This window comes from Cajanus cajan, chromosome 5 (assembly GCF_000230855.2).
Source record: "Cajanus cajan strain Asha chromosome 5, NIPB_CcT2T_4, whole genome shotgun sequence".
Classification (NCBI taxonomy): domain Eukaryota; kingdom Viridiplantae; phylum Streptophyta; class Magnoliopsida; order Fabales; family Fabaceae; genus Cajanus; species Cajanus cajan.
Window position 1 is genome coordinate 3,258,169 of NC_138521.1, and position 24,429 is coordinate 3,282,597.

General features: G+C 35.2%; 2 protein-coding genes across 2 annotated transcripts; both read left to right on the top strand.

Moving 5' to 3' along the window:
* The first annotated feature begins 5,910 nt into the window (after positions 1–5,910).
* Positions 5,911–6,387, top strand: LOC114916542 (uncharacterized). Its single transcript, XM_029273604.2, has one exon. It carries the CDS (start codon positions 5,911–5,913, stop codon positions 6,385–6,387), a length of 477 nt encoding a protein of 158 aa, XP_029129437.2.
* A 9,225-nt stretch (positions 6,388–15,612) lies between these two features.
* On the top strand, positions 15,613–23,411 carry LOC109807868 (homeobox-leucine zipper protein ATHB-15). Its single transcript, XM_020370553.3, is given in 20 exon segments — positions 15,613–15,774; positions 15,841–16,162; positions 16,361–16,520; positions 16,748–16,848; positions 16,954–17,044; positions 17,283–17,378; positions 17,465–17,578; positions 17,678–17,761; positions 17,902–18,057; positions 18,147–18,221; positions 18,375–18,481; positions 18,567–18,759; positions 19,256–19,441; positions 19,526–19,606; positions 20,212–20,346; positions 20,430–20,755; positions 22,197–22,302; positions 22,657–22,806; positions 23,094–23,202; positions 23,205–23,411. Coding segments are annotated over 19 exon segments (2,544 nt in total). The 5' UTR covers positions 15,613–15,774; positions 15,841–15,959; the 3' UTR covers positions 23,276–23,411.
* The last annotated feature ends 1,018 nt before the right edge of the window (positions 23,412–24,429 follow it).

The window sequence follows — 24,429 nt, forward strand, 5'->3', positions numbered from 1 at the left end:
ACTGCAAAGAAAAATTAGAAGCTTTGCATATTGCATGCATGCATGTTATATTTTTTGAATTGTTCGTATGCCAGAAAAGCGTAGGCAACGAAAATGACTATTTTATATGCCATCGTTGGAAGCCATAAAGATGAAGACAAAATGTCATCAACCCATCACGTGCAACTAGATAATGTTACTTCGGTTAAACAAGGTAAGTTTTTTTTTTACCTTGTTGAATCATGTGAGTGGATTTTCCTCTTTAGCCTCTTCATAGCTTATAGGATGTTGCTTTTGTATTGTCGAAAATTTGATTTGCAGAATTAATGTTAGCAAAATTTTTAAAAAAATTTAAGAGTTGATTTTTTGAATGACGAAGTAGAATAATCTTTAATCTTGGTATATTTTATATGTTTTATACTCGACATCAATTCTTATTCACGAAAGAAAAAAAAAGTTATAAAAAAAAAAAAGAGAAGGTTTTATCTCTCTCGATATTAACTTTAACTATAACAAATTTAATTTTAAAATCCAAAAATAATTTTAAAATATTTTTGGCTTCCATTGTAATCTTGAAAAGTGACCAAAAAAACTTAATATATAATAATATATAATCTCTTATCTTCACAGGGAAAAACAAAAAAGGCTACACGATATATAATAATTTCCTTTTCAAATTTTTTTAATTATATTGAGACCACCATTGTCTAAATTTGGTCTTTTCCAAAATATATTTTCCGTCTTTCCTTTTATGCAAAGGTAAAAGAAATGATGATGAAATCTCCAAGAGATCTAACTAATGTAGCAAAAATAATTTATGTTCAGTCGAATATAGTCAAATCTATTCTACACCTAAAAGAGAAAAAGAAAATGCAAATGTAATGATTAATATAATGTGAAAAGAGAAGACAGAGAAAAATAAAGAATGTTAATTAGGCAAATACATTATATAAGAAAAAAGATAAAGTCAAAATATTCATTCCACTTATAGTATATTCAGATACAAATTTTTAAAATTTTAAAAAATTTATTTATAAAATATACTCATAAAAAAGTTTTAAAGATATTTTTAACTTATATTCAAACATATCATGTGTCTATAAATGAATTGTATAGACAGTAAGCTAAAAACAATGCTCAAATCATGAGTTCACTTTCTCATTACGGATTTGTGGTCTAATATCATAACTTAATTATTTTGTTACATTTGATGTGGAATTATTGTTAAAAGATTTTCAAAACAAAAATAGCAAGAAAAGTATTAGAAAGAAAATGTTATATTTAGTGAGACTAGTTTTTATTTTTTTTAATTGAAAGATGTACTATTTATCATCGAGCAATTGTCGAACAGTATGGATAGTTTCCAAAAGAACAAAAAAAAATCATAGAAGACTCGAGTCAAAGAATTGAATAATGAAGGATAAAGAGTTGCAACTTGCAAGACCATCATTGGAAAAAGTCATGAGAAAACCAAATTTGTGCCATTATTTAGCCTTTATTTACTTCAGAAAAAAAAATATATATATATATATATATAAGGAGCAAACCAAACTACTGGAGAAAAATGAGTTGAACATCTTTTACCATTTACATGTGAAAATAAAATCGAAATTATGAAAAAATGTATCATGTGAGATTGTGTAAAAAAAACTAGTCCATCGAAATTGATATTTTTTTTAATAAAATTCTTTTGGTTATTTTAGTTCCTATGATTTAATATATATTTTTTGTTTTTATAATTTTTTTTATGATTTTAGTACCTAAAACATATATATTTACTATGTTATTGATAATTTTTTAAATTTATAAACTTTGATAAACTTATTACTAAATCAATAGAAAGACATTATAAATGAGATATTAAAAAGTGTAACTAACATTTATAATAAATCATGTCTAGTTATAACTCTTACAAATTTGTTTGGTAAGTGGGGAATCGAGATAAAGAAATAAAAATGAGCGAAAGTAAATAAAATAGAATTATTTAGTAAAAGAAAATTGGAGAGAAGTGTAAAGAAATAAAAGTGTACTGTATACTTATAATAATAATAATAATTAAAAAAAAACTTATGCTAGTTCATAATAGCAAGTGAGGAAATCACGACACATGAAGTGTGTACATTACTAGAATTTCTCTTATTACATGTGATTTTCATTGCGAATTTTTATAAAAATTCGCAGGAAAAATTATTCCTGCAAATTTTTCCGCAAAATTTTATCTGCAGGTAATACCTTCGTGGATAATATTTTTTTGTAAATTTTAAAATTTGCAGGAAATTTTCCTGTGAAATTTCTTGCGAAAAAAATTCGCATGAAAGTTTCTTGCAAAAAAAAATTGCACGAAAGTTTCCTGCAAAAAAAAATTGCAAGAAAGTTTCCTGCGAATTTTTTCGCAAGAAATTTTTCAGGAATATTTTTTACGAAAAAAATAAAGAAATTACTATAAATTCTATCAATAATTTTTTAACTTTCAACTGCTCACAATGAATTCATCTGAAGCATCATGCCTCCAACATGTGATACATAATCTTTTAAATTCTAAGATGGTAGATTATAAGTCTAACACTCAACCATATAAATCAACTTGTAAGGTAAGTGTTGTCCCAACTTATATACTCTTTAATTGCTTTATTTTCAATCGATGTGAGACTTGAAGTTTTTTTAAAATATTAAACTTATAAATTTAAAAAAAAATATTTTTCTTGCAGATTAAAATTTGCAGGAAAATCCGCAGGAAAAGTTACCTGCAGAATTTTTCTACCATTTAGTAAACATTACTTGCAAATTTATTTTTGCAAGAAAATAAAATAAAATTCTTACAATATTTTCTGCAAATTTTTACCATGGAAAAAAATTTATATGATTATTAAAATTGTAGCAAAATTTGTAAGAAATATCTGTAAATTATTTTTCGTAAATAAATTCGCAAAAAAAATTTGCAAATATTTTTTTACAAGAAAATTTGCAAAAAAATTATGAGAATATTTTTTTGCAAGCAAATTCGCAAAACAATTTTACGAATATTTTTTTGCAGAAAAATTTGCAAGACAATGACACTTTTCTAGTAGTGATAATCGATGATTCTCAATCTAATTATCAAATACATGTGTTTGTGGGGGATTTCGTTCGTAGGTTCTTTTTGTTCGAACTAGCACGAGTTCACATTTCAATTTGTGGTGTTCGTGACATGACAGAATCGAAGACTTTCAGCGAAAGAAAATAAAATCGTACAAGCAGCGAATAGAGTTAATTTAGGGTGTTGTTTCAGCACGTCAGAAGATCTATGCTCAGCGTTTCGAGCACTTCAGAAGATTTATGCTGGTTTGGCACATCAGAAGATCTATGCTCACTATTTCGAGCACGTCAGAAGATCTATGCCAGTTTTAGCACTTTAGGAGATCTATGCTTGTTTCAGCACATCAGAAGATCTATGCTAATTGTACAATCAATTTCATGCATATAATAATTAATGTGAATCGAACAGATGACATGTATATTGACTGCAGAAATCATATCCTTCATTAAATGGTAACAGAATTACAATTCGTAAGGATAACGAAACATGTTCAGAGTGACTACACTAGACTAGACTAGATTATGCTATGCTACGCTACTCCTAAAAAAGGAAAGAAAAGTGGTCGAGAAATCGTACCCAAAGCTGTCTCGTATGCACGTTGTGCCTTGTGCGCCGGCGAGGAGTGCGTGTGGGAATTAGATTTCTGACCCCTACTACGAGCAAGGCTCGTTTAATTTATAGACAAATAGACAAAGATTCAGGTAAGTTATTTCTGACGTGCCCCGGAAGTGCATAACCGTTCTAAACTTCCACATCGTGGCTTATTCCCGGGCACGTCTTTGGATGATTCATGGAACTGCTCACTAACTTCCCTAAACCGTTCTGCAGCCTTTGACACTTATCCTATGCTACTTCGACCACTCTTAGATCGTGTCTCCATTAAGTTCTTCATTTTGAGAGGTTACGAAGTGTATTCGTGTATGTCCGGATTCTTGGGATTTCGAGTAACCAACGAAAACTATATTTGAATGTTTCCTGATTTTTTGCTTGTACCTTGAGGGGTTGCTAGGCTGAGTCCTCCTGAATAGCATCCTTCCTGGTGTCATGATTTCGAGAACTTCACGAAAGGTGTCTTCGAGTATCCTCTGATTCTCTTCATTTCTGAGACCTCCTTTGCCATTTTCCAATCAATTTAGATTTCGAGCGCCTCTGTATTTCGAGTGTCTCCGAATTCATTTCCTGGTACTAACAACATGTAACATATATACAACGATTAACACTTCCCCAATAAACTAATACTAATTATATAATAATAGTAGTAATTATTATCTACAATCTATACTATTATTTATTAACAAGCACGATATATATATATATATATATATATATATATATATATATATATATATATATATTACATATATTCTATTGAATATTATATTTTTTAACATTTGGAATACTTTTTCTCTTCTATACTATTTTTATTTTTTAGTAAATTTATTTTAAATGTTTTTTACGTTCTTTAAATAACTACTCAAAAATTATTGAGATATTTAATTTTAATTATTTATCATTTATTTTATTTTTTGAGCAAGATACATGAAGACAGATATTTTTTATATTAATAATATATATATATATATATATATATATATATATTTTGCGCATATTTTAAAAGACATCATATTTTTATTTTATATTCTAATTTTATAAAGAAAACATCATTTTTTATTCTTATTTTGTATTCTCTTTTTCTTCTCATTATTGAATATATTAAGGATGAAATGTGTATATGTAGCCTCCAAATCTCCAATTTGTCGAATTGACCGATCAATAACTCTACGTATTGCTAACACTCGAGCCAAGAGGGTTGTGTACCCTCCGGATCTCCAATTTGCCGAGTTGAACGATCAATGGCTCTACGCGTTGTTAACGCATAAGCTAGGAGGGTTGTGTACCCTCCTAGTCTCCAATTGGTCGACTAGGTCGAACAACACATACTTTCCTAGACTCCATCCGCCAAGCAACCCAAACTTTAGGCTAGCCATTGGTATATTGGCGAGCGAGTTCCGGTAAAACTAATCAAAATTGTGATTCTCGTGATTCTTGCGTAGATTTGATTACGATTATAAATGCGTTTCATAGGCTCATTACAGAGAGAGATCCGCACGCATTTAAGGGGATGAGAATCAAAGATTTGTATCACGTATATGGGAACCATATAAATAAGGAGAAAAAGGACTGGTGAAAGTCAGGGTTTTTCTCATTCTTAAATGTTCTAGGTCAGGACGGCAGCTAAGTTCTCTTAGGTTTCACATCACTAAGGATTCTTCGACCGTTATCCCTTTACTGGAACATTTTGTCGCCTACCGTGGGGCACAGGTAAAACTGTATCCCACACCTTGGTTGCCTAGCGTGGACGGTGGTTCACGATGACAAAGCCACTAAGAAGCAATGGCGGTGTAGGACAAGGCAATGTCAACATAGCTGGTGGTCCTAATATTGTTGGAGCAGACGAGGTTGGTCCTCCTCCTATGGATGAACCTACATTATGGGAGATCATGACTACCATGGAAGCTTTGCGAAGGAGAGCAGAAGATGCAGAAAGACAACAAGAGGTAAATAGGGATGCCATGCGGCGTGAGAACGAGGAGTATAGGAGAATAGCAGAGGAAATAAAAGAGGCATTGCGGGCACAAATCATAACGCTAAGCCAAGAAAAGAGGGAGGAAGGAGTAGAACCTCCACGAGCCTTCCAACCTTTCTCAGAGGCTGTTCAAAGAGAGGTGATCCCACAATATTTCATTGCTCCAAAAATGCAACCCTTTGATGGATCATAAGACCCAGATGAGCATTTGATCACCTATAGAGCACACATGCTAATCAATGGAAGGAATGATGCAACACAATGTAAAATGTTTGTAGGCACGCTTACAGGTATTGCATTAAAATGGTTCAGTCGATTACCTGATAGGTCAATAACCGATTTTAATGTTCTATCGCGAAAGTTTGTCACCCAATTTGCAGCTAATAAGGTCAATCCCCCAACAATAGTCGATTTGTTAGACGTTCATCAAGGACTAGGTGAAACTCTGAAGGAATACTTGACCAGGTTTAGTCAAGAAGCCACTAAGATCCCCGACATAGATGAGAAAATGATCGTTGTAGCGTTAAGGAAAGGCTTAAGGTTGGGACCATATGGTGAATCACTAATTCACAACGCGGTCAAAACCATGACAGAAGCTCTACCTAGGGCGATGTATTACATAAAAGTTGAGGAAAGTGAAATGAGGAAAAGAGAGATGGAGAAACAAACAATCAATAATGCTAAGCCCTTGGGTGGAAATCAATACTTAAAACCTAAGAGTAATTGGGCCAAGAGAGAAGACTAAATTCCAATCCCTAGGCGTGAAGAGCGCTTTAAGGTCTTCACCAACATACACCCTTAGCACCGAAAACGCGTTTTAAGGTCGACTAAATTTCGATCCCTTGGCGTGAAGAGCGCTTTAAGGTCTTCACCAACATACACCCTTAGCGCCGAAAATGCGTTTTAAGGTCAACTAAATTTCGATCTCTTGGTATGAAGAGCGCTTTAAGGTCTTCACCAACATACACCCTTAGCGCCGAAATCGCGTTTTAAGGTCGACTAAATTCTGACCCCTCGGCGTGAAGAGCGCTTTAAGGTCTTCACCAACATACACCCTTAGTGTCGAAAACGCGTTTTAAGGTCAACTAAATTCCGATCCCTTGGCGTGAAGAGCGCTTTAAGGTATTCACCAACATACACCTTTAGCATTGAAAATGCGTTTTAAGGTTGACAAAATTCTGATCCCTTGGCGTGAAGAGCGCTTTAAGGTCTTCACCAGCATACACACTTAGCACCGAAAACGCGTTTTAAGGTTGACTAAATTTTGATAGTTTGGCGGGAAGAGTGCTTTAAGGTCTTCACCAACATACACCCTTAGAGCTGAAAACGCATTTAAAGGTCGACTAAATTTTGATTCCTTGGTGTGAAGAGTGCTTTAAGGTCTTCACCAGCATACACCCTTAGCACCAAAAACACATTTTAAGGTCGACTAAATTCCGATCCCTTGGCGTGAAGAGCACTTTAAGTTCTTCACCAGCATGCACCCTTAGCGCCAAAAACGCGTTTTAAGGTCGACTAAATTCCAATCCCTTGGCGTGAATAGTGCTTTAAGGTCTTCACCAACATACACCCTTAGCGTCGAAAACACGTTTTAAGGTCGACTAAATTTCGATCCCTTGGCGTGAAGAGCGCTTTAAGGTCTTCACCAACATACACCCTTAGCGCCGAAAATGCGTTTTAAGGTCAACTAAATTTCGATCTCTTGGTGTGAAGAGCGCTTTAAGGTCTTCACCAACATACACCCTTAGCGCCGAAATCGCGTTTTAAGGTCGACTAAATTCTGACCCCTCGGCGTGAAGAGCGCTTTAAGGTCTTCACCAACATACACCCTTAGTGTCGAAAACGCGTTTTAAGGTCAACTAAATTCCGATCCCTTGGCGTGAAGAGCGCTTTAAGGTATTCACCAACATACACCTTTAGCATTGAAAATGCGTTTTAAGGTTGACAAAATTCTGATCCCTTGGCGTGAAGAGCGCTTTAAGGTCTTCACCAGCATACACACTTAGCACCGAAAACGCGTTTTAAGGTTGACTAAATTTTGATAGTTTGGCGGGAAGAGTGCTTTAAGGTCTTCACCAACATACACCCTTAGAGCTGAAAACGCATTTTAAGGTCGACTAAATTTTGATTCCTTGGTGTGAAGAGTGCTTTAAGGTCTTCACCAGCATACACCCTTAGCACCAAAAACACATTTTAAGGTCGACTAAATTCCGATCCCTTGGCGTGAAGAGCACTTTAAGTTCTTCACCAGCATGCACCCTTAGCGCCAAAAACGCGTTTTAAGGTCGACTAAATTCCAATCCCTTGGCGTGAATAGTGCTTTAAGGTCTTCACCAACATACACCCTTAGCGTCGAAAACACGTTTTAAGGTCGACTAAATTTCGATCCCTTGGCGTGAAGATCGCTTTAAGGACTTCGCTAACATACACCCTTAGCGCCGAAAACACGTTTTAAGGTTGACTAAATTCCGATCCCTTAGCGTGAAGAGCGCTTTAAGGTCTTCACCAACATACACCGTTAGCATCGAAAACACGTTTTAAGGTCGACTAAATTCCGATCCCTTAGCGTGAAGATCACTTTAAGGTCTTCACTAACATACACCCTTAGCGCCGAAAACACGTTTTAAGGTTGACTAAATTCCGATCCCTTAGCGTAAAGAGCGCTTTAAGGTCTTCACTAACATACACCCTTAGCGCCGAAAACGCGTTTTAAGGTCGACTAAATTCTGATCCCTTGGCGTGAAGAGCGCTTTAGGTCTTTACCAGCATACACCCTTAGCGCCGAAAACGCATTTTAAGGTCGACTAAATTTCGATCCCTTTGCGTAAAAAGCGCTTTAAGGTCTTCACCAACATACACCCTTACGTCGAAAACGCGTTTTAAGGTCGACTAAATTCCGATCCCTTGGCGTGAAGAGCGCTTTAAGGTCTTCACCAGCATACACCCTTAGCGCCGAAAACACGTTTTAAGGTCGACTAAACTTCGATCCCTTAGCGTGAAGAGCGCTTTAAGGTCTTCACCAGCATATACCCTTAGCGCCGCAAACGCGTTTTAAGGTCGATTAAACTCCAATCCCTTGGCGTGAAGAGGGCTTTAAGATCTTCACTAGCATACACCCTTAGCGCTGAAAATGCTCGAGCCAAGAGGGTTGTGTACCCTCCGAATCTCCAATTGGCTGAGTTGACTGATCAGTGGCTCTTCGCTTCGCTAACGCTCGAGCCAAAAGGGTTGTGTACCCTCCGGATCTCCAATTGGCTGAGTTGACCGATCAATGGCTTTACGCGTTGCTAACGCTCGAGCCAAGAGGGTTATGTACCCTCCAGATCTCCAATTTGCCAAGTTGACTAATCAATGGCTCTACGCATCGCTAACGCTCGAGCCAAGAGGGTTGTGTACGCTCTAGATCTCCAATTTGTCGATTTGAGCGATCAATGACTCTTCACATGCTAACGCTTGAGCCAAGAGGGTTGTGTACCCTTCGGATCTCTAATTGGCCGAGTTGACCGATCAATGGCTCTTCGCATCGCTAATGCTCGAGCCAAGAGGTGTGTACCCTCCAGATCTCTAATTTTTCGAGTTGACCGATCAATGGCTCTACGCGTCGCTAACGCTTGAGCTAAAAGGGTTGTGAACCCTCTGGATCTCCAATTTTCCGAATTGACCGATCATTGGCTCTTCGCATTGCTAACGCTCGAGCCAAGCGGGTTGTGTACCCTCTAGATCTCCAATTTGCCGAGTTGACTGATTAATGGCTCTACACGTTGCTAACGCTCACCAAGAGGGTTGTGTACCCTCCGGATTAGGGATGGCAAATATACATGTACTCGCGGGTAATACCCGAACCCGTCCCGACTTTGACGGGGAATACCCAGTTTGACCGGGTACGGGTACGGGTACGGGTAAAACCCGATATATTAAATCGAGTACAGGTACAGATATGTACTTACCCGCCCCGTACCTGTACCCGTACCCGTCCCGGTTCCCATTTTTAATTTAATACTCACTTTTAATTTAATTATATTAAAGAATTTTAATATTTTTTATTTGTGATTATTTATTATAATATAAGATAAAGAAATAACCTAATTATAATTATAATATAATTAAAAAAATAATTTAAAAATATTATATTTTTTAAAAATAAAAAATAAAAAATTTGACGAGTACGGGTACGGGTATACCCGATACCCGACGGGGACGGGGATGGGGATGAAAATTACATACTCGACGGGTACGAGTATGGGTACGGGGACAGGGATGAATTTGGCTAGCGGGGACGGGGACGAGTATCATGAAACCCGTACCCGCCCCGCCCCGTTGCCATCCCTACTCCGGATCTCCAATTTGCTGAGTTGACCGATTAATGGCTCTACACGTTGTTAACGCATAAGCTATGAGGGTTGTGTACCCTCCTAGTCTCCAATTGGCCGAGTAGGCTGAAAAATACATACTTTCCCCATCCGACCGAGCAACCAGAACTTTATGCTAGCCATCGGTATATTGACGAGCGAGTTTCAGTAAAACTAATCAAGATTGTGATTCTCATGATTCTTGCATAGATTTGATTATGATTATAAATGCGGTTCATAGGCTCATTACAGAGAGGGATCTGCAGTCTGCACTCATTTAAGGGGATGAGAATCAAAGATTCGTATCACGTATATGAGACCTATATAAATAAGGAGAAAGGGGGACTGGTGAAAGTCAGGGTTTTACTCATTCTTAAATGTTATAGGTCAGGACGAAGATTAAGTTCTCTTAGATTTCACATCACTAAGGTTGTGTTTGGATTGAAGGATGAATTTGGGAGAGTGGAAAAGGAAAGATTTGAAGAGAAAGAGAGTGGAAAGTGAGGTTGTTTGGATTAAGGAAAAGATAGTGGAAAGTGAGTGGAAAGTTTGTGAGAATTTGTGTAGAAATTGATTGATGTGATAGATAAAAATTAAAAATTTAATAGATGAATATGTAATTTACACTTTTACCCTTGGATTAAAAATGAGTAAGATATTATTTATTGTAAATAATAATAATTACAATAAAATTATATATATATATATATATATATTTTTTTGAAACAGCAAAAATGAATTAATATTAATTAAGGCACTAGGGGTGCCATAACCCTGTTTACAAAGATTTTGGTTAGATATAATATAGTAAGATAACTATATTACTAGCTAACCAATTAAAATTGTCAATGATGGTAATCAAATACTCGTGAAGCCCAACACCTTGTACCTACAGTTTTGATCCATTCCCCATATCTACATATTCTAGTGTTCCTTCGTGGCCCAATGTGGTACTTTCTGTGATTACTTCCAACTGTCCCAGATTTGGTGAGACACTTGAATGGCATTAAAGCCTTGTCACTCATCCGGAAAGACCCTGGATGCATGCGTGTCTTTTCTTCCTCAATAGACCTAGTTAGGGTTGCCATTTCCCCTCTCCCAAAAACTGGTACCTCAAATGTTCTCACCCACAATGTTCCTCTTTGTTGAAACATATGTCACCTTCATTTTCCTATTAATGCTTTATTAAACAGGTCCGTATCTTTAATCCCCATTCCTTCTTAATCCTTTTGTCCGCATTTTTTCACCTATCCAATTGTTCCCCCATTTTCATCCCATAGGGAGTTTCTCCTATTTTTCTCCACATACTCTAGCATAACCTTTACATAAGGCACTCACCTGGGTTTATGGACCACTGCACAAAGTTATAGTTAAATTTCTTGTCCAGACTTAGCCAATTCCATGCAGTGACATGAATATACTTTATCAATTGTTGTGGCTGGAAAGCTTTTTCCTTAAACACACAATTATTCCTAGTCTGCCATATGTTCCAGATTGTTGCACACCAAATAACCCTCCAATTTTTTGTGACTTCCTTTGAGGGGCACAATAAATAATAAATAGGTATAATTTATTAAAAAAATAATAAATAATGATAATAATAATAAATATTAGAAAAATAATAAGAATTATAATAAATAATAATGATACTAATTATAATAAATAATAATAATATTAATAATAATGATAATAATACTAATATTTATAATAATAAATAATAATAATAAAATATATTATGATAATTATATTTTCTAATATTATTTTATTAATGTTTATGAAAGTGTTGATGAGGTTATTTTTATGGTACTTGTCTGAGAGGATATTTTATGAAATATTTTTATAAGGTTATTACACAAACATACTCCACAATGATGAGATATTGTCCGCTTTGGGCCTTAGCCCTCACGGTTTTGCTTTTGGTCATCACCCAAAAGGCCTCTCAATCATTGAAGTATGTTTGTATTATATAAGTTGTTATTTGTTGTATTATTTTATCGATGTGGGACTTGTTTGAATCCCAACAAGTGTTATTATTTTAATTTTATAAACATGTATTACTTTATTTTTTTTATATTTCCACTTTTTGACAGACCTGAGAGAAATAGGATCCATGCACAAACAAAACTTTGACCCACATTATATATTATCCACATATAAACTCCACTAATGTATTATATTAAATATTGAATAGACTCCCTTCACGGGAATGGACATTATAACAGTGGCCATTTATTTATTAAAAAAAAAGTTGGCAATGACATCCGACAATGGTCAAAGTGACATCAAATTAGAGTACAAATTAATTAATTAATTAAACTAATAAAATAGAATTAAAGAAAGGGCGTGAGCTGATTAGATTTTATAGAATTAAAAAACAAATAAAAAAATGAAACGAGAAGCACAAAATCATCCTAACAACCCCACAACCCCACAACATCGACGAGGAAGGAACGCGCCTGGAAGCAAAAATATGCCACCATAATTGATTATGTATGGCACATAATCGATTATGCTGGCTGGGGGTTCAGTTTTTCACCGCGGTTTGCTCTCCATTCTTTATTCTCATACCTTGGCTACCCTCCCTCATGCATAAAGAAATGAAGCTTACCTATAATGGCACAGTCTCTGCATGCATGATCATGGCAGAGCTTCATCTCTTTTCAGCTTTTGGGTAGGGGTATTATCGGGTTTTCTCATTTCTTACGTAACTTTCATCTCTTTTCTTCACAATTTCGCGAGGAACGGCCACGCGGGTTCTCCCGCTTTTCTTCGCTTTTCTTTCAGTGCAAATCAGCAGAAACAAACGTCAAGTTTTTTCATCTTTCGTTCGTCATTAACAGTAAATCCCTTGAAACAAACAGGGACTAAGAGTTCTCCGACTGCTATCCCCTTTGTATATAAAGAAAAAATAATTGTTGATTCTGTTATATGTGTATTAATTGATTTAATTTTATAAATAATAAAGGGTGTGCGAAATATGGGATACATACTATATAGGAAAAAAAGCATTTTAAGGCGACAGATGGAAGTATGTAATGACATTTGACAGTGCATACCTACCATTCCATCCCATCATGTCACATCCCATCCGATTTTTGTTTAAAGAATTGGCATGTGACGACTCACATGTCCTATTGAGGGTCATGTCATGGCATGTATGGCATATGGATATGCCATTCCCATCGATTCCCTTTAAAATTTGAAAGTATAGCTGTCTTGTTTGTATTAAAAAGTGAGTATATTTAATAGAGAGACGCATGCGAAAAGGTCATGATTGTGTCTTAGTCCCACGCACGCAAACGTAACCCTTTTCTGCATTTTAAGACTCTCATCCCTCATTTTCTATTCTTTTTCTCTTTCCCCCAACGCATTATGCATTATGCATTATTCCCGTTTTCCCTTTCCCTTCCACTCCCAAATCACAAATTCATGCCTCTAATATGTAATGACGCTTTTGCCATTTCTCACTTTTTAACCTATCATTTTTAGTAACACCGTGGCCAAGCTCCCCTTTCCCCACGCTCGGAAACTCATACCCACCTTTTAATTTCTAGATTAAAATCGCACTACCAATCGGATGGACAAAATTTTTAATTTCTATTTTTTTAAAATCAAAACTCACCTTTTGCTTTGGTAATCATCAAATCTCTTACTCTTTATCATTTAAGATCCGAACATTTCTTTTACTCTTTATTTATATATATTATATATATATATATATATAATAGTGAAGTCGAAATATTTTATCTTTATTTTAAAAATAAAATAAATAATGAAATTATGTAATAAAATTATGTTGGTTAAATTGGTGTTATACAATATGACATTAAGATATGTTAATTAACTTAAAATTTGAGCAGAAAAAATTGTTTTAAAAATCGAAGATCCCACATAGAAAATCTTGAAATAGTGTTCGAGTAGTCCATTGTTTAGAAAATTCTCGATGAATAGACATGTCTCTTGGAGTGGATTTTAAGGTGTATTGAGTCTCTTTTATATCCTTAGTTAGTGGTTGAGTAAGGTAAGAGATCAAAGGCTGCAACCCTTAACCAAATACTTGAAAAGGTTCTGTTGTTCATTAAGGATGACCAGTGTGTTAACTTTACATGTGACTTGATAATGCATGTCGATGTTATAATATGCCTATAACCAACTGTATCATTCCTAATCGTGAAATCGGACTTTCCTAATATAAATGAAAAATTTTCAAGAAATCATATTGTTGGGATTAGTAATCCAATTCAATTGATGAGTCTATTTATTATAGAGATGATTGAGTTGATAAGTCTATCTAGTCTAGAGATCAAATCACATTGTTTGAGGTGTTTGCATATAATGTATGTTGTTGTGTGTTTATATGCAATGTTAGATATCTTGTGTTACATGGTTTGAATGAGATATATGTTAGCATTGGTGTTTTTAACTTTCATATATGTTTATGGTGATGTTATATGATATGAAATTATTTTCTATACTTACATGTTTTTGAAATCTAACTTACCCTCCTGTTTTCAATGTGATTTGGTTTGTGATGATTATATGTTGTATAAGAGGAGATCATGATTAAGTTAGAGGAGTTGCTGATGTCAGGAGACTTATGATGCCTTTTTGGTTGATATCAATACTACTGTGATACTTATATAATTGAACTTGACTAATAGTAAAACACATTATTATATTTGAGATTAATATATATATATATATATATAATTTATTTATATTAGTTTAGGTGTTTTATTTTTATACTTAAATTTTATATACGTGTATGACTTGTTTCTTCCTATAATCCTGTATATTCTAATAATTTAATTTCCGTTACTAATTATATAGTAATTTCATTTAGAGTTATGGCACATCGTTACCATTCTTGCACACAATTAAATTACAGTTTCTGTGGTAGGAAAAAAAAGAAGAAGATTGTCATACTTATCGCTATCATTTTATTATGCATACCTTTTCACAAAATAAATAAATATGAATTTTGCCACCTATCAATATCAATGTCTTGGTGTAAATGAAGCTATCGAGCTAGGTCCAAATGAATACAGCCAATGGAAATGAATGATGGCATTTTGACTTGACAAACTTGACACTGTTTCAAGTTTCAACCAAACCAAGGAGTTCAAATAAGTTATCATAAATAAAAAAGAAATATTAATAATAAAAGTCGTATGAAGGAATACAAATAATTTTAGTATAAATAAATAGTATATTAATTAAAAATAGTATCAAATTTCCTATGTAAATTAATAGAAGAAAATTAAAGAAATTATAACGTACAGTAATAATTAAACTAATTGTAAAAATAAAAATAAAGTTGAATCAATATTTTAAGAATTGAAGAGACAGAGACAATGCAGGAGCAGGAGAAGAGAAAGAATTACAGTAGAATAGAAACATGAAAAATAAATGCATTGTGTATGCTTGTAGTAAAGTAAAGGAATAGTTATAGTTAAATAATGACACAAGCGCCAAGTGGCGCCGCTTGATAAGGGTATTTCGGTCCAAGCATTCTCTTGTCTCGTGCAGTTCATTCCTGAAAATGTATTACTTTTTCATTTTTAATCTTTGTTTGTAGGAGTATAATTAAAATAAAAAATAAAAAATAAAAAATAAAAAAATTAACAGTGGGTGGAATTGGGTACAGAGTAGAGAGTGAGGAAGCACCGAAAACAGTGAGCAACAAAAGAAAAGAAAGGGTGAAGTTCACAGGCACAGCGCACCAGTGGTGAAAGAGCGACCTAGGGTTTCAACTTTCCACTTTTCTCTCAAGAAAAATAAAGGTAAAAATCGCAGAAGCAATTCAATTTAATTCTCTCCAATATCCATGTCTTATTCACGCTTCGCAGATCGAGCAGAGTTGATTGCAATCCCATGGAGAGAGATCGGTGAAGCGGCGAACCAGATCTCCACGTAGAGGTAGAACTTGAACGGAGTTAGGTATTGGAGCGTTCAATTGGCGGCGGCAATGTCCTGCAAGGATGGTAGCAAAATCGGAATGGATAACGGAAAGTATGTCCGTTACACGCCTGAGCAGGTTGAAGCCCTGGAGCGGCTCTATCACGATTGCCCTAAACCCAGTTCCATTCGCCGCCAGCAGCTCATACGCGAGTGCCCCATTCTCTCCAACATTGAGCCCAAACAAATCAAGGTTTGGTTCCAGAACAGAAGGTACCCACTCTAACCTCGCCCTTTTCGATTATTTTTACCTTCCTTTTTGCCCAATTTTTTATTTTTTATTTTTAATCCATGCAATTCATTTTGTTATGTTGCTATTTGAGTGTGGTTGTTGAGGCAATTGGAAAATCAGTGCCAAATGAAGTTTTGTTGAGGTAACTCTTGTTTTGTTTTGTTCTTTTGGGAGTTTAGATGTAGAGAAAAGCAGAGGAAGGAGTCGTCGCGGCTGCAAGGTGTAAATAGGAAGTTGACTGCGATGAACAAGCTGCTGATGGAGGAGAATGATAGGTTGCAGAAGCAGGTCTCTCAACTGGTGTATGAAAATGGTTATTTTCGCCAACACACCCAAAATGTAAGAATTTTGTTTCTGATTATTATTGCTACTCTGATTTTGATTGGGTTAGTTGGGATTCTTTAATCTTGTAATCGATGATGCCCACTCTAAAAGACTCCAATTCTTCAATCTTTATTTGCGTAGTTTTAGCAAATTGCGTGCTCAATTCTTTCTTTTCCTACACTTTCATGGTTTTTCCATGTTGAGCCCTTTAGAGTTGAGTTTGAAACGTGCTTTCTCTGCAGACTACGCAGGCAACCAAAGACACAAGCTGTGAATCGGCTGTGACGAGTGGTCAGCACAATTTGACAACTCAACATCCCCCACGGGATGCGAGTCCTGCAGGGTTAGTGGGAGTATGATTATTGAGTCCCCTTCTGTCACTGGTCTGTGTGACAACCTGGTTGTATATTTATGGCTTATGGAATCATGTCTTGTTCTTTTTCCCCAGGCTTTTGTCCATTGCAGAAGAGACTCTAGCAGAATTTCTTTCTAAGGCTACTGGGACTGCTGTTGAGTGGGTCCAAATGCCTGGAATGAAGGTGTCCCAGTAACTCTTTCCTTTAGATGATCAATTATTTATTTTATTCTCCACTTATTTCATTATAAATAAACCATAAACAGAATGGTAAAAGAATTATAAAAATGTCATCTTGGTCTTGGCATAACTTGCCCCCCATATTCTGATAATTGTTGTCAATGATTTCTGAATAAATTAGTGGCATACGTATAAATTTATAAAATCACATTCCTTCACTGATTCTTGTTAAATGTGCACAGCCTGGTCCGGATTCCATTGGAATCGTTGCTATTTCTCATGGTTGCGCTGGTGTGGCAGCAAGAGCCTGTGGTCTAGTGGGACTAGAACCCACTAGGGTAAGTGATCGAGATTTACTATTATTTTTATTACTGATTGTCTGGCTTGGGTTTATCAGTATCATGGCCAAACATACTCTTTACAGGTTGCAGAAATCCTCAAAGATCGGCCTTTGTGGTTTCGCGATTGCCGAGCTGTTGATGTTCTCAATGTGCTGCCCACAGCAAATGGTGGAACCATTGAGCTGCTTTACATGCAGGTAAAGTAAAAAACTGTTGTGTACGAATGAACTGTTTATCTCAATGCATTGTAACCAGAACACTTATTCGTGTGCTTACCTGTTACCATTGATGATCAGCTATATGCACCAACCACATTGGCACCTGCTCGAGATTTCTGGTTGTTGCGCTACACTTCTGTTTTAGAAGATGGCAGCCTAGTGGTAAATGACTCTAAAAATTCCTTATCAAATTTGTATTTGATTCATATTGTAGTTATTAGTTAATAACAGACCTCACCTATGCAGTGTGTTAAATTCTCCTTCAAAACATATGTCTAAATCATTCTTAACGTGTGCCTTAGATCTGTGAGAGGTCTCTGAAAAATACTCAGAATGGTCCTAGCATGCCTCCTGTGCAGCATTTTGTTAGAGCAGAGATGCTGCCTAGTGGGTACCTGGTCAGACCTTGTGAAGGAGGTGGTTCCATCATCCACATTGTTGATCATATGGATTTAGAGGTACATTAATTCAACTTTGTTGCATTAATAATTAATTTTTGCATTTAACTTGAAAATAACTTAAGCATGTTCATTTATATTATTGTTAGCCTTGGAGTGTGCCAGAGGTGCTACGTCCACTGTATGAATCATCAACAGTTCTGGCTCAAAAGACAACTATGGCGGTATGGTTCCCTGGTGATACAACAACATCTATATTGTGTTTCTTTATGTCCCTATTTGCATCTATATATTATTATTGTAATATTTGATTTTATAGTAAAATAGTGGATTTTAAAGGGCTATGCCATCTGTATGTCCTTTTCTCTTTTGCATAGGCCCTGCGTCATCTAAGGCAGATTTCACATGAAGTTTCTCAGTCTAATGTCACTGGGTGGGGCAGACGACCAGCAGCTCTACGAGCTCTTAGCCAAAGATTGAGCCGGTTAATACATTTCTACTAAAGGGGTGTGATATTGGTTCCAATTCATTGCAAATAAAATTAAAATCTTACATCTATTTCATGACAGGGGTTTCAATGAGGCACTCAATGGATTTACTGATGAGGGATGGACAACGATCGGCAATGATGGTGTAGATGATGTTACTATTCTAGTGAATTCATCCCCTGACAAGTTAATGGGTCTGAATCTTTCTTTTGCCAATGGATTTCCGTCTGTCAGTAATGCAGTGCTATGTGCCAAAGCATCAATGCTATTACAGGTCAGGACACAGAAATTTCAATGAAGTTATTTTAAATTGTAAAATAAAATTCTGAACAATCAATTATGTCTATTTTGTTGTTATACACAATGTTTGGATAAGGACACAGGTCAAGATCATATTGTGGTGTAAACATCCTGTACATTATGTTTACTGCATGGTGTTTTCTTTTCTATCTGGAAAAAAAATGATGTAACTCAAATGATCAATAGTAACCACCAAATGCCTAGTTAACAAAATATTGCTCAGATGGGATAAGGACTTGTTTGCTTAGTAATTAACCTTCGAAATTGATTATTGGTGAATGTGCCTTATTTGTTATGTCGTTACTATTAATGTTCTTTGCTTCTCCTTCTAAACAACATCATCATCTCTCAGTAATTTGTTCAACTGAAAAACGGTTTCAGTTGCACGTGTCCAATTGTTTATTTTAAGTTTTAGGTCTTAACATTATCCTGATATTTGACTGTTGCCATGTGCCATTTCTCTTGCCTAGAATGTGCCCCCAGCCATTCTCCTAAGGTTCCTGCGGGAGCATAGATCGGAATGGGCAGACAACAATATGGATGCTTACACAGCTGCTGCTATTAAAGTTGGCCCTTGCAGCTTATCTGGATCCCGTGTTGGAAATTATGGAGGTCAAGTTATACTCCCTCTAGCACACACAATTGAGCATGAGGAGGTGATAAATTGGTACTAATTATGCAATAGAGCTAGTATTAATTTTATAATTCAACATTTACAACTTTTATCTTATTCTTGCTAGTTTTTGGAAGTCATTAAATTGGAAGGAGTTGCTCATTCTCCTGAAGACACAATAATGCCCAGAGAAATGTTTCTTTTGCAAGTAGGCTATTTTTTCCTCTTACTGCTTGCTCTATGTTTCACTCTTTCATGGATGCCAGTTACCCAGTTTGCTTGCTCTGATTTATGTATGGCACAAATGTCTAGAAAGCTTATTTTGATGTACCAGTCATAACACTTGCGTGGAATTTGGAACAGGTCATAGCGTTCTTATTTTCTCCCCCCTATAATAAGTTTTGCTGACCAAATATTTTGAAATTTGAACTAGTTAAGGATTTTAGTCATCATGCAATACTCATGTCCAAAAATCTGCTTTGAAACTAGGAATACATATCGGAACTCAGGTGTGTCCCATGGTCCAGTTGATATGATGTTATTATTTTGTTTTCCCTCCATCATAACCAAATCACCAATGTCCATATAGGCACTTATTAGTTGAAATTATGAATGGTGTTCACTTGCTTCTTTCTTTGATCTCTGATGAGGGAAAAAAAATACTATATCCTCAAGCCTCTCAAATAGATAGTTTGCTATTCATATGATTCCTGCTGTTATTAGAATGAGGAAACTTTATGTTTATACTATTCTTATGGTTTCTAGGATATCTTTGTGACTTTCTTTCTTGTAATCCATTTGTTGTTTTGGTAGCTCTGCAGTGGAATGGATGAGAATGCTGTTGGCACCTGTGCTGAACTTATATCTGCTCCAATTGATGCTTCCTTTGCTGATGATGCTCCCCTTCTACCTTCTGGATTTCGCATCATTCCTCTTGAATCTGGAAAGGTTTGCCTCATATAGTTGAACCAGTTCAGTTGTTTCTATTTTTCCCCTCAAGAATCTTTTAATTGTCGATGAGTTTTTTGCAGGAAGCTTCCAGCCCCAATCGCACCCTTGACCTTGCATCTGCCCTTGATGTTGGCCCCAGTGGAAACCGAGCTTCGAATGAATATGCTGGAAATTCCGGCTGTATGAGATCTGTGATGACAATAGCATTTGAATTTGCATTTGAAAGCCATATGCAAGAGCATGTAGCATCTATGGCACGTCAATATGTTCGGAGCATTATATCATCAGTCCAAAGGGTAGCATTAGCACTTTCTCCATCTCATTTGAGTTCACATGCAGGGCTTAGGACACCATTGGGTACTCCTGAAGCACAAACCCTTGCTCATTGGATCTGCAACAGTTACAGGTTTGTAAGCTTCTCTGTCTTCACATCACTGAGGGTGAGGCTTGTGCAATGTAGTTTACCCTGTGTGAAACTGTTGTTATTCATGATTTTTATATGGATGAGGGCAAAATTTAATATGCTATCTCATTCAATAAAGTAATCAAGTATTTAAGTTAATGATAGGTTTGGTGAGTTGCCTGAAGAGTGATTGTGAGTTCTTGTCTTCCAAACAAATCCCGTCTACCTCATATTTGTATATTAGGGGAGAATAATCTTTACCAGCACAGATGTCAAGTTCTGCAAATAAATACATGGGCAGCATGGCACCAAGTTCTGATGTAGTTTATTACTACCTCCATCCCTAATCCCTATATATAAGCTCCTTTTAACTACTTTATATTCTTAAAGAAAGTTGGTTAATTTAGTTAATGGCATTAAACTTGTTAAGAATTTGAATTGTTTTTTCAAAATTACTCTTAACATTTTTGAAATTAATCTCTCTTTCTACTTAATTGTTTCTCACTTAATTAATTAAAGTTTGAAAACTGTGTCTACTCATCTTTTTCAATTCTAACAAGAGAGAGAAAGGACTTATCTCATTAATTTCCAACATTTATTATTTTTTGCCTAAAAAATTTGTTAATTAATTATGGGTATTTACTATTTTAGAAGAAAAAAAATAACTAAAGCAAGAGACAATTCGAAAATGATCTTATAAAAAGGAACAAACAATAAAGTAAAAAGGGTTTTATATATAGGAATGGGGGGTAGCAATTTTAAGTTAGAAACTGGTTGGCACCGGAAGTCATGCAAATGCCCTATATAACTTGTAAAATCTTTTGTTGTCTAATACTATGACAAGGGTTAGTTAACAGACTTCGTTTTCAAATTCAAGACCTGTATACGCATTGAATTGGCATTTTTATTACATCTTTCATAAATTCACAGTACTCACAAATTTGTGATCCAAAAGTTCCCTCACTATTTTTATAATTTTTTTTAAATGGTGTTAAAAAAATCAAGGATATTGTCCTGGTTCAAGATAGTGAAACATAGGATTTATTTTCTAATTCGCTCCAGCCTTTTTTTGCCTGTCTTCTTAAAATGAAAAATTAGGTCAAAACAATTTTTTTTAAGCTCTTAAAATTAAAAGTAGCCTTTTTTTAATGATTAAAAGGCAAAAAAAAAAAATTAAATAGAGACTTTCAAAAGAAGCTAAATGGAGGATTTTCACCTTTAAAGAGAAGCTCAAAAAAATTGGGCCCAATGTTTCCTAAGTAGTAAATACAGTTTTATGGAAATTTTGTGCAGTTACTTGCTCCATCTAACTTGAAAGTTGTAGCAGAGAACTAAGAAGTTACTGTAATTTTTATGTACCACCTCCTTTTCAATATCATGGATATATTTGCCGAAACTGGTATTTTTAATACAGAGCTATTGTCTGACTGTTTTAGTTTTGTAGGTGCTACTTGGGTGTGGAGCTACTAAAATCTAATAACGAGGGGAACGAATCTGTGCTCAAGTCCTTGTGGCATCACTCAGATGCAATATTGTGCTGTACTCTAAAGGTATGCTTGATATTTATTTCAATTTCATAGCACATGTATCTATTTTGTGTATCTTCTCTGTCCATAGTGAAATTCAAATTCTCTAACCTAAGAAGGTTTTAAAGAAAGGTTCTATTCTGAAATAGAGGGTGTCAACAATTGAACAATTGTCAGCGTTCAAGTCAAGTGTTTGTTATTTTCAAAGCTACAGTGCATATAAGTTGTATTACACAAGATGTGGACGACATTATTTTATGCTCGGTCTTATTTTGTTCTTACAGTGGAAATGACTTGAAAAACAGTTTCAACTGTAACTATATCATGATATACCATCCTGTTTGAGGGCACATATTCATTTAACTTCTGTTTATGCAGGCATTGCCAGTGTTCACTTTCTCGAACCAGGCTGGGCTTGATATGCTGGAGACCACCCTAGTTGCATTACAGGATATTACTTTAGAGAAAATATTTGATGATCATGGACGAAAAATTCTCTTTTCAGAGTTTCCCCAGATTATTCAACAGGTCTACTATTTTTTTTGTTGTAATAAAGCATTGATTGCACTTCCATAAGGCTTGCTATTAAATGTTTTCTTGCTATAAGTATGGCATACACATTTCTTGTACTTGTTGCATATTATTCCGCATCTCATATGCTTCACGTAATAAATTATATTTGCAGTGGGTGAACTTGCTTTTTTTTTTTATATATATATTTTTTTATCTCTTTAACTTCTTTCTTTCCCCCGCTGAATTGGGTGCATGCTGTCAACAGAACTGATGCTTATAATTAATTTCTCCTCTTTTGGTAGGGTTTTGCATGTCTTCAAGGTGGTATTTGTCTTTCAAGCATGGGGCGACCTGTCTCGTACGAGAGAGTTGTTGCATGGAAGGTGCTGAATGAAGAAGAGAATGCTCATTGTATTTGCTTTATGTTTGTGAATTGGTCTTTTGTTTGACATTTTGTTCTGACTACACTTGTGCTTATATTTAAGTGTTAGATAAAGATTTACTCTAAGACACTTGTGCTTTGTTGGTTGGTCTTAAATTGTATTTGCTCTAAATACTTGGATTGCATATTATATGACTATATATGTCTAATATTTAATGTAACTTGTTTCCTTATTCAACCTTCATCTAATATTTAATGCTTTCTTAAGAAGTATTGCTCCTACCTAAGGGAAGAAAATTGGTTGATCATCCTTAAATCTTTAATTTCCAAAGTATAGTTATATGTCGCGTGTCAATGAGAAGATATATATATATATATATATATATATATATATATATATATATATATATATATATATATATATATATATTTTCTGTATTGTTGGGCTATGCACAATTTACAATCATCAAACAAACCGGAGACTCGCAATCAAACAAAGACGAGTAACAATATTTACTTAAGCACACGAATTATTGTTTTGATTAATTTTGGGAAGAGAGGCTGGTTTACTACCATGTTAAATAGATGTTTGGATGTGAGGCTGTTTCGGTCGGGACCTTTTCTTGTCAGGAGAATGTAACTTGGATGGACGCATGAATAAATCTAAACACAATAATAGTGCATAAATACCTTGCTAAGGGTAGTGTTGCTCATTAATCTGTGCATTATGCTCCCTGTGTATAACACTGCCCGATTTTTGTGCTCTATAAGGGAAGTGGTCGAGGAGGACTGACCAACTGCTTCACTGACAAGGGAAATCAAAACTCTGGTGTAGCTTCAAAGGATAGGAAAAATTGTATATGGTGGGTATACACAAATATACAATTTTAGTTACATGGGGTAGCTGAACTTCGAAATTACTGATGTTATCGAGTCAAAATCTCTTAATAACTGCTGTCCTCGATGACATTTACTTATGCGTGGACCTATATAAAGATGAAAATGACGTGCTTCACAGCACCTGAGCTGTAGAAAACGAAAAACACGCATCATTTCACCAGAAAATTAATTTCTTTTTGTTACATAAAATGAAAGGCAATTAAACTGCACCTGTTCCTTTTGGCTTGGGCTAATGTATTAAGCTTTTGTTTCTTAAGGGTGTATTTGGATGTTATATTTTAGAAAGTATAGGATGAGGGATCAATTTTTCATGTCTAAAATATATTAGCTAATTTGAATTTTTATTTAGGATGAGG

Excerpts from the sequence above, each read along its gene's own strand:
- LOC114916542 (XM_029273604.2), top strand. The coding sequence starts at position 5,911 with ATGTTTGTAGGCACGCTTACAGGTATTGCATTAAAATGGTTCAGTCGA.